The 10,153-nt window shown below is 40.1% G+C and overlaps 1 protein-coding gene across 1 annotated transcript in view; it reads left to right on the top strand.

Moving 5' to 3' along the window:
* SLC9A7 (solute carrier family 9, subfamily A (NHE7, cation proton antiporter 7), member 7) overlaps positions 1-9,912 on the top strand; it is a gene marked incomplete at its 5' end in the record, with an annotated part of 38,636 nt that extends 28,724 nt beyond the window's left edge. The window contains 3 exons of the mRNA XM_010132731.1: positions 444-526; positions 3,806-3,911; positions 9,664-9,912. Of these exons, the coding sequence (XP_010131033.1) occupies positions 444-526; positions 3,806-3,911; positions 9,664-9,912 (438 nt within the window). The remainder of the gene's footprint in view (positions 1-443; positions 527-3,805; positions 3,912-9,663) is intronic.
* Between the last annotated feature and the right edge of the window lie 241 nt (positions 9,913-10,153).

Below are 10,153 nucleotides of genomic sequence, written 5' to 3' on the forward strand. Positions count from 1 at the left end.
AAGAACATCAAATAGACCTAGAGCTAAGGAAGCCAACCAAGCAGTGAATAGGCATCGGCCTGAATTACTCCAGTTCGTTTATTTGGGAGGGGGATGGGGACAAGACATCAATGAAGCTTATTTGTCAGTTTTGGACCTGTTCTATATCGATTACTGCGTTAACTGTGCAATAAGCTTCTAGACTCAAGAGAACATGGTGGTAGAGAGCTTGTTAAGGTAACCTGAGTGCAATGAAGAGGGCCTACCTCTTCTCTGCAGTCATTTCTGGTCTTTCTAGGAAAAATAACATTCTCAGTATAAGCATGGCTCTAAATAGCAGTCCAAGTACAGTGTTGAAGTAATTTGGCCTTTTTGGACAAGATACTATAACATGGGTGAATGGAATGCATGATTTGGGTTTTTTCTGCCTGACATAATTGAGTATGTTTTTACTTTATTTTTAGGATGGCCCAGATTCTGAAAGAAGGAACAGGACAAAGCAGGAAAGTGCTTGGCTCTTCAGGCTATGGTACAGCTTTGACCATAAGTATCCTTTTGAAAACACAGCTTAGTTTCAAGGCATGAAATGTAGCCTTAAGCACTTGAGAGAGTCAAACAGGAGAACTGAAGCTTGAACTCGCTGACTCAAAAGATGGACCTTTCCTTTCTCTAATGCATGGTATGTCACAATTGCTAGAGCACAGAAACTCGTCAGTTCTAGGAGATTAAGTTCCTTCCTAAACAATAAGACAGTCAATTAACTACTTCAGATCATCTGATTTGTTCCATTAATCTTTTCTGATCTTCCCCGATGCTCATAGCACAAACTAGTTTTCCCGTTCATTGTACGTGTCTAAGCTCCAACTCATTGCTCTGAAGAGCAGTTTGCTTTTGTGATAAAGTCCTCTTTGGAAACCCTGTTGCTGGTATGGGAAGTTCTGGAACTAAATATCTGCATAAATCTAGTTTATTCCCTTCAGTATATCCAGAACTTCCTATAGGTGTTAAAGCAGAGTGTCCCTGTGTGCATATAGTGCTGTACAATATTTTTGGAGCTATTGTATCGTTTAAATAGCCTTGTTTAAGCTTCTGTGCAATTTCTGAGTAGCTGTCATGTCTTTCATGCTTGTGGGGTTTTTTTAATCTACTTAGCATATTCTTAATCAGAATATGATACAGATGCCTCTCCTGAACCCCTTACATTCATTTAGTGGAAAATGGCAAAGATAGTGTTGTGGCCATGACAAGTCACTTACACCCAGAAATTTAAAGAAGTTTCAGTTCTTGATTCCTAGTAATTTCTGGGGCAGTTAAAAATACGTAAATACCTCTGACAGGGCCTTAATCTTGTTGCAGCCTGCATCTGAAAAGTGAGTCTTTTTGCTGGGGGCTGGGCCATTGGTTGTTGAGAGCTTGCTGGCCAGATTGGAGCACAGTTGTTTCCTTCCATGCCTTGTGCATCAAGATTTCTCACCCGGGGAAATCCAGGTAGAGTGGCGAAAGCATTTAGATCCTGTAATAGCCTGTTCAGGATAAAACCTGTTTGATGCTTTCAGATGCAGTGGTATGGGGCTAAAACCCAGAACAGGGTGTATGTGCTAGTTTAAATATTCATAAATGTTAGTAATTTAAAGTTAACCCTTTGGAGTTAACCCAGTTGCTGGTGTCAAAGTGTATTGAGGTCAATTTTTGTTATTTAAGGAAAAAAAAAAAAAGACTTCTGTGGTAAGAGCACAGAAGGATCTGGCTGTGGCTGACTGCTTCTTTTTTGTCTTTTTAAGAAGGAAGCAGAGCTATCCTCTTCCCCTGCCTTTACAAAAGGGATGTGCCTGATGAAGAAGAAAAGAAATAAAAAAAAAAAAAGTAGTTGGCAGTGCTGACTTCCCCTTGGCTGAAGCTACCACGAGCACAGTTCCCAGCAGCTGCTGCAAGGAGGGGGGAGTGCTAGGTGAAAGTTACAGCTTAATTAGTTGTTTCACAGAAGCTTAAAGGGTGCATTTGCTTTTTCAGCAATCTTTAGGAAAGGTGTCTATGAAGTTTGTGCCAAGGAAACTGACAGCCAGAGGCGGAATTGTCTTACTGTACTTTAGAGGTAAAATTGTGCTCCTTCTCTTGCAAGGAGGCATTCAGATAAACATTGGCCAGGTGGGCTTAAATTGCATGGAAGGGATGATCTTTAGAATTGCCACCTCTATACCCATGGCTAAATGTCAAAATATTTTTTGCTGACAAAGTCACTTGGTTTGTGGGTAGAAAGGCAGATTGTCTCAAAATTCACTCTTTGCAAGGCAATTTAACTTGAAAAAGATGCAAGTAAGACGCACTTGGCCAATGCTGGCTGTTGCCAGCAGAGCTCTAAGTGGATGGATAACCAGGAATTTCATTCCTGTGGAGAGTTCGTTTAATGTCATGGGCTGTTCCCTGGGTTCACCCACAATTGTTAAACATGAAGAAAACTGCAACTTTGAAGTACCAGATGTCTTTTACTGGGTTTCTTTTATTATGACTGAGTCACTGTGTGCCTGTCTGCCTGCAGTGCAGAGCTGGTAGGTTAGTGTAAGGACTAAGAGTGTATTTCTTTCCAGGACTGGGTGTAGCTGCACCGTTACTGGAGGAGGAAAGGAGGAAACATAACTCTACAGTGTTATAATCATGATGTTATGCTCAAGTAGAAACGATATGCCAGGCTCTGCTAAAGGGGAGGGATACATCTCTGCTAAAACAGCCCACTTTTTAACCCCCCTTTCACCTAAGCATCTTGATCTGTTGAGAGGGTCAGGGAAACTGTTATCTTCACAAATGGAGTTGGTTCTATCTGTGCTTGGAGGCCTAAAAGTAACTAGAATACCTGCAATATATATTTACATTTAAAATAATCAGGCTGATTTTAAAAAAATAAAACGCACCCAAAATTCAGTGGTCTTGATTTCAGACAATGTTTGGAAGTCTTGGCACTCTCCTCCTGAGCTCTGTGCTTGTGCCACTTAGGATCAGCATGCTGTTCTGTAGCAGCAACAACTTTTTTTACTTCTGAGAGTTTCCTCAGGCGTACCATCAGTCTGGAGTACTAGTGTGAACAAATACAGATTTTCCCAGGCATAGATCTATGAAAAGAGGTGTGAAGACACCTTTCTTTCCCACCCCCATGCCCCCTCAACATACGGTAGGTAGCGTGGCTTTCCTTCCATGCTGCCTTACATGGTTCTTGCCATACAGCTTTCCCTTCACCTTTCTGAGTCTCTGTATGGTACGTATATGTGCACTGCAGAGATGTCTTTGAGCCTTATTAGAGTAAGGTCTCTGGTTACATCCCTGTGGCTCAGTGACCAGCCAGCAGTTCAAGTGGCTGCATTCCTTTGAAGATGTTGGATGGACAGTATTTCTGTATTTCCCTGTGCTGAGCTGCAAAGGTATGTCACCTTGTTACCTCTAGCTTGCAACCTTAACACTATGCTCTCATCTACAGAGCAGAAACATCTTTGAACCTATAAACATCAAAGCACTTGTAGCTCTGCTTGCTCCTTTTGGCTCCAGAGAGCCCAAAAGCTGGAAGCAGTGCAACTGCTTGAAACTGAGAGTTAGCTTGCTGCCCTTGCAGAAAAAGTGAAGAAAGAAACTGCCCTTGAAAGAATTGAGGGGAATATGTCGGGGGAGGAAAGATATTTTTCATTTATTTGTTTACAACTGCAGATTTTTTCAATGGATGTTTTATATACAATTATTGATCAGCACATTAATCAAAGGTAGAACCACATTTATCTACGATTGTCTTTTTATTGTCAATAGTGGTTTTCAAGCACTGATGTGTTTCCCTTAACTACTTAAGTTATTTGAAGCCAATTCTCACTCACAGTGGCCCTCCGTTAACCACAACTCTACCCACCTGGTGTGGCCTAATAGCCCGCTGTCTGACGAGTCCCCAGGTTTATGATGTAAGTAGAACAACTAAATACTTCTGTGTTTTGTTTTTTATTTATTTAACTTCAGCAAAGCAGGTTTCTTTCTTTCTAGGCAAAAGGTTGGTATGATGTACATGCTGCGGGGAAGTGGTTTGTCCCAGGCAGAAAAGATTTAAGATGCTTTCCCCTGAGACAACAGCTTCTGTTAGTAGAAATCAGAGATGATCTAACTGTTCAAATACTCATTTAAAAAAATAATAATTCAGGTATATTGGAAAGTTACTGGCCTAGCCAATAAACCAGTTCAGTGAATCACTTAAACATATTTGTCTTTCTCAACACTTTTGGACTAGATTCTTGTCCTGTTACTGTTAAGGTTGTGTGAGGTTTCCTTCAGAGAAGACCCTGACACATTTACCCGTGCTGGAAAAAAAATCTGGCAGAACTTCCCTTCATTGTTTCCACTGTAAAATTTGAGACCACATGTCAGAAACTGTTAATCAGTTATGTATCTCGGGTCTAGCAGGTCACTATACTGTCTTTACAGCCATGTCTTGCAATAATTAATGCTTCTTCAAACTATTACTCTTGTAGGGTCCTGATACATGTCATTCCTATCTGTACAGTGCTTCTGAAATCTACAATTTTTTATGCGCTGCTTATAAATAAAACCATAGTGTTTTGTGGGAAAAAAATCTACAGGTTTTCTGAACTGCGAACATCTCTGCTGTGTTTAAGTAGTCTTAGACCAGATTTCTATTAATCTTTTCCTAGAAAGTTATGAATTGCACTTGCCACTTTGAAATACCATAAAGAAATGCAGGGAAGTTATCATTAGCATCTTAATTTCACCTGATAGTAAAATTTCAAAGAAATGTGAAATGTCTGCTGCCTATTTGGAGCTATTAGTAATGCAAGAAACTGGCCTTGTTCCCATCTTTGCAATGCCACTGGAGATCTTAAAACAGATCTAGGCTGGAAGGCATCCATCAGACAAATTAGCCTGCTTGTGTGGTGCCCGTGTGTTTGTCTATGTATGATCTTACAAGTTTGTTATCCAGTAGCTGAGGATCTAACCAGAATGAACATGAAGGCTTTGGCTTTCATTCTCTCTAACAGTCGGACTCTTTTTTTTCCTCATTCTTACTTATTACTGCACGTGGAAACTTACTCTTTAGTTGGACTGGTTCTGTGACACACACACACACACTTGGGAGGTTAACTTTATCCCTAAAAAGGCTTATAAGGTGTAAAATGGACCTTCACACTGTATTCTCCCTTCTTGTTCCCGTTTCAATGCATTGCTGCATTTGGAAAGAAAATCTCAAAATTATATTATTTCCAGTTTCTTTTAAAGACTTCAGAAGTCTGAAGTCACTTTATTGCTTTTTATTTCTTTGCATGGTTGGCTTTGCTACAGCACTTGAATATACCATTTTATTACTGGTAAAAAGCTATGGAATCTTTCTGTCTTCCTATTCAGTGCAGGTGAAGCAACTGAGAGCCACGCCTTTGGGGGGACAGGAACTGTTTGGAATAGTTGTGCTTTTGTGAGGTTTTCCCAGGAAAATTGAATGGTACATCTGAGAGAGCTGAAGGCTGAAGACTTTGAATTCAACAAGAAAAAAAGTCTGTAAATAATCAGTGTAATGTAATATAGCCAGAAAACGCATTTCAAAAAGAAGTGGTAAATCCTAGCTCTCATTCAGGTGCATGCCTGAGCAGTTACGACATCTGCCTAGAGAAGAAAGCATACGAGTATGTGGCTATACTGACTATTTGTGTATTGTTTTCAGCTTTTTAAATCTGGATTTATTACAACCTTATTTAGGATTCAGTTTTACTCCTTTGAGAGCACATCTTTTTAATTATATGCCAAAGGGAGGGGTTTGAAGTCTGAAAGTCAAATAATCTTGCTACATAGTCTGCTTAGAACTATTCCTAAGTATGAGAATGTGTCCTCTTGAATTTGCGTGACATACATGTAAGGTTCTGAGTCAGCACACAGGGTTGAGGTACGGTGGATTTTTTCCGGAGCTGTCATTACTATTCCCTGCTGATGTTCTCCCGCTGCTTTGAGACTGTACCACTAGGCTTGCCATTAAGTGTTTCCTACTCAAACAGACTCCAAGTTGGAACTTAAAAGCATGAAAGGTTGCTGTAGCTTGTGTTTAAAAGGACCATTTTCAAAGATTCACTCTTAATTTTCTCTCCTGGTGTTATCTTCGGTGCGTGACCATTTGACAGGGCTTTCCAATTTATCCTAAACTAATGTAGGTCACTTTTTTTTCCTTCCCTTTTGATATGTCCTTTGAAACTTTGGTAATTCTGTTTCATCAGTCATTTGGAAGAATCTTCTCTGTAATCATCTGCTCTTCCAGATTAAGCACTCCTGGGGATTTTTTTTCTTTGCTTGTTTGTTCAGGGGTGTGTTTTGTGTCTTATGCATTCTCTCACACCTTTTTAAATTTAGTTCCTGCACCATACACAGTGTGACAACTTGGTATAAAGTAGAAGGAATTGAACTATTTTTCTAAATTTGCAAAGCCAGTAAAAAAACCTTCTCTTGCAGTCTACGTGTCTTGGAGGAGGTAACTCTCAAAACTGGTAAGGCAACTGTCCAGCCATGCCTTCCCCCTCCCCTTTCTCAGTGGTTCTAGCTTCATAGCAAAAATTGTTTAGTTTCCTTGATGAATTTGAACTCGGATGAGAAACAGAGAAACTCTAAGTGGGGTATCAGATGTAAGTCGTAATAACTTTTGCATGCATACTGCTTGATGCTTTTGTTTTGGAACCGTAAGATAAGTAACTTCTGGTGCAACTTTTTTTCATCTGTGATGCCTGTGTAGTATTTAGCACCAGCAGCGTTTATGTGATGACTACCAGCAGTTTGTATGTGTGGCGCACTTTGCGTGTGCTTCTTTTGCATTGCCTTAGGAGGCAATAAAGACTGGCTTTGTAAGCAGTAACTCTAAATAAGCTTTAGGGGGTTTAACGTGTCCAGCACGCATTCCTACGAGCGTGAGCGGATTTTACCACAGATGGCACAGAATGCTGTGAGGTCCTTCATGGTTATGGTCAGCATGTCAAAGCAGAGTTCAGTCGTTTGTCAGGTTTTGGATTTAGGTACTTAGCCATTCTAGTTTGTCAGATTAAGTAGTCAAGTTCAGACCTATGGTTTTTTGAGTGAATTGAAGCTATTCCTACAGAACTGTAGGGGACTGCAGAGGCCAGTTTAGGGTTATTCTTGGAAGAATTTCAAGTCTCTAGGGATCTACTTGGATACATTTCCTGTCTTTCTTGAAAGAATTGTTAATGCTGCATGAAGCACAGTAGGTTTATTCACCCATACTCTTTTCTTGCAAACATAGCAGATCTGTCTGCTACATGGGATTGTTCATAGATGTTCTCTGGGAAAATACATGAAATAAATTGCCTGCTGCTTGCAATGCTATTCCTAAGTGGAATAAGTAAGTGGAACTTGGCTTGTACAAGGCAATGTTTGAGCTTTCTCTCAACATAGTGAACAGCGTTTTCTCTGGAACTGGTTGTGTTTGCGTACATGTACGTATGGCCTGGGACAAACCACAAAGACTGAGTTAGGACTTGCCATATAGAATAAAGCCTGTGGCCCTCTCCTTTCAGTTTCATCCTTCCAAGAGCTTTTCAGCCTTTTGGGGGGAGATCAGGTGTGGAGTCTGTTCTTCCCAGTTTCTTATCTGATAAGTGACTGCAAGGATTCAGTATCAAATGGCATTGTGGAGACAGGACGTGCTCTGGGAGCTTGCCGCAGTCGCTTCATATGTGGCCTGGGTATTGCAATACCTCCCCGTGCGCTGTTAGCCTTGCCTTTCCCTCCTTCCTGCTTCTTCAAGAGCAAATGCCATAAAAGACAACTTGTGGTAGAGCTTCTCAGCTTCTTCAACTTCTTAAAACATAACCAGTCAACAGTCACAAATTGCGTGCTTCTTATCTTTATCTATATTTTGAATCTTTTATTTATGTCTCTTCTGCAGAAACAGAATATATAGCGATATCAGATTTTCTTAGATGATTATTTTCTGTATCTTTTAAAATCATCTTGGTCTTGTCCCTCAGACTTTTTTTGCAATGGAAAGCTTGGAAAGGCTGTTTCTGCCAACTATAGCTGAGCCCTTTAATTTCTGTGTTTTTTCTTTTTAAGGTAGTGACAGTAGTTCAGTGTTTTCTTTGCAATCAAAGAAAGCAAGTGTCCTAAACTGTATTTGCTCTTTGAGAATAGTGCTCTTTATCACAGTAATGCTGTCTCTAATAAGAGGTGATAAATTTGGATGCCACAAAGGTTCTGAGAAATTAGCATTCATTCTAAGTAGGGCTTGTCTTGCACAACTGCACCACTTTTTTTTTCCCATTGGTTCTGGTAAACTCCTGACACCTCTTCCAGTCCTCCTTAGTTAAATATTCTGTATCATCTAGAGGCTTCTGGGTGCTTTATTGTGGCTGATTATCATTCTGAAATAATGACAGGAAGCTTTCCTGGGAAGTTTTATTTAGCCAGGCACTGCATCTTTCATCATTGACAGGTTAATCAGCATTTTCAATCTCAAATGCCCTGAACTCTTGTTTTACAGGTAGGGCTTTCTGGTCAGGCTGATCACAGGCATCCTGTCTCGTGTATAGCCTGTGCCCTCCTTCCTTTGCCAAAGTGGAAGGAAATCATGTGCTTTGAGAATGCAGCTTGATCAGTGTCCAGCCTACCAAGGAGAACAGCAATACACACACATACATTTCGACCTGTGCTAAGCAGCATGAAGCTGTTCAACTGAGGAAATACTCACTTTCAATTGCAAGAAAGCAAGCTTATAGAAGCTGACAGAATTTTCTTCAAATATGAGGAAGCCCCATTTTCTGATCAATTTGGCTGTTTTACCTTACCAAGACCATATTAAATAGGAGTGAAACACGGTATAATTGCTTGCTGTTTTATTATGCTGTGTAGAGAAGCTGTTCTGTTGCACTTCAGCAATTTCTAGTCTCTGACCATATATTTCATCCTGTATCTGCCAAAATAAATTCACAGCATTTCATGAGCCACTTTCTTAAATGATTTTGATAAGAAAACTTACCAGAACTAGTAAACAAACCATGAAACAAGTGTTTTCTCGTATCAGCCTTTTGTACTTTTATGGCTCAGGACCATTCCTAAGAACTAGGTCAACTATTTAGTTCCAGGTAAGAGTAAGCAGATAATTTAAAAGATCAGAGATTATTTTTGGATAACAGAAATTTGTGGGGGAAACCTTGAATGTAAAGAATTTGGATCTAATGGGTTCTTACTGGTTTGCAGGAGTCTTTTACTAATGAACTTGACTAATCGGCAACAGATGCAACTCTTGACTTTGTATCTGGAATGACTTAACTGTGCTTGGCCTCCAGTCTTTCCTGAACTGCCTTCTAAATGGTCGTGCAAAAACCAGTGTATACTGCTCATCTGTCCTGTCACTCTGGTAAACTTCCAGTGCTACTAAATCCCTAGTTACCTGTTTCGTAATCTAGTTCTTGGATTCAGCTCCCCCTCATCTCTCCACAATAGCAGTAGTTATACAGGGAGCAGTAAGCTGATTTGCTAACACTGGGTTCAAGGTTATTTTTAACATTTCTTAAGGTGGAACTTCAGCACTTACTCCTTCTGCATTGACACGTAGGTAAACTCCTCTGTTACCTTCTTGGTAAAGACCAGATGTTATGCACTCTACAAAGATTTTTCTTTTTTTCTTTTTTCTCTTTTTTTTTTTTTTTTTTACAGAATCAAGAACAGCTTAGGGAAGAGGATTCTGATTTTATTCTGAATGACGGTGACCTTACTGTGACATACGGTGATACAACAATAACTGCAAATGGTTCTTCTGGCCCCCATACAGCTACCACTAGCCTTGATGGCAGGAGAACAAAAAGTAGTTCAGAGGAAGCACTGGAACGTGATTTGGGAGCAGCAGATCATGAAGTTACAAGCAGGGGTACCCGACTAGTATTTCCTCTGGAAGACAATGCATGATTACTGACTCAGTAAAAATAACTCTTGCTCTGCGGATGGATCAAGGAAGACTGCAGGCCGCTGTGTCACTTGAGTTGGGGGTGGTTATTTAAATAAGTTAACATACATAAGTGGTTTGACCAGGGTCTGAAGATGTCACCTAATTTTTACTCAAGATGCTCACAGTGGGGTTTTCTAAATGTCTGAAAATAGACAAATGAGAAAACTAGTCATTCTCCTCTTTTCAACTGCGTATTGAATC

The sequence above is a fragment of the Buceros rhinoceros genome, unplaced genomic scaffold (genome assembly GCF_000710305.1).
Source record: "Buceros rhinoceros silvestris isolate BGI_N320 unplaced genomic scaffold, ASM71030v1 scaffold1213, whole genome shotgun sequence".
In the NCBI taxonomy this organism is placed as follows: domain Eukaryota; kingdom Metazoa; phylum Chordata; class Aves; order Bucerotiformes; family Bucerotidae; genus Buceros; species Buceros rhinoceros.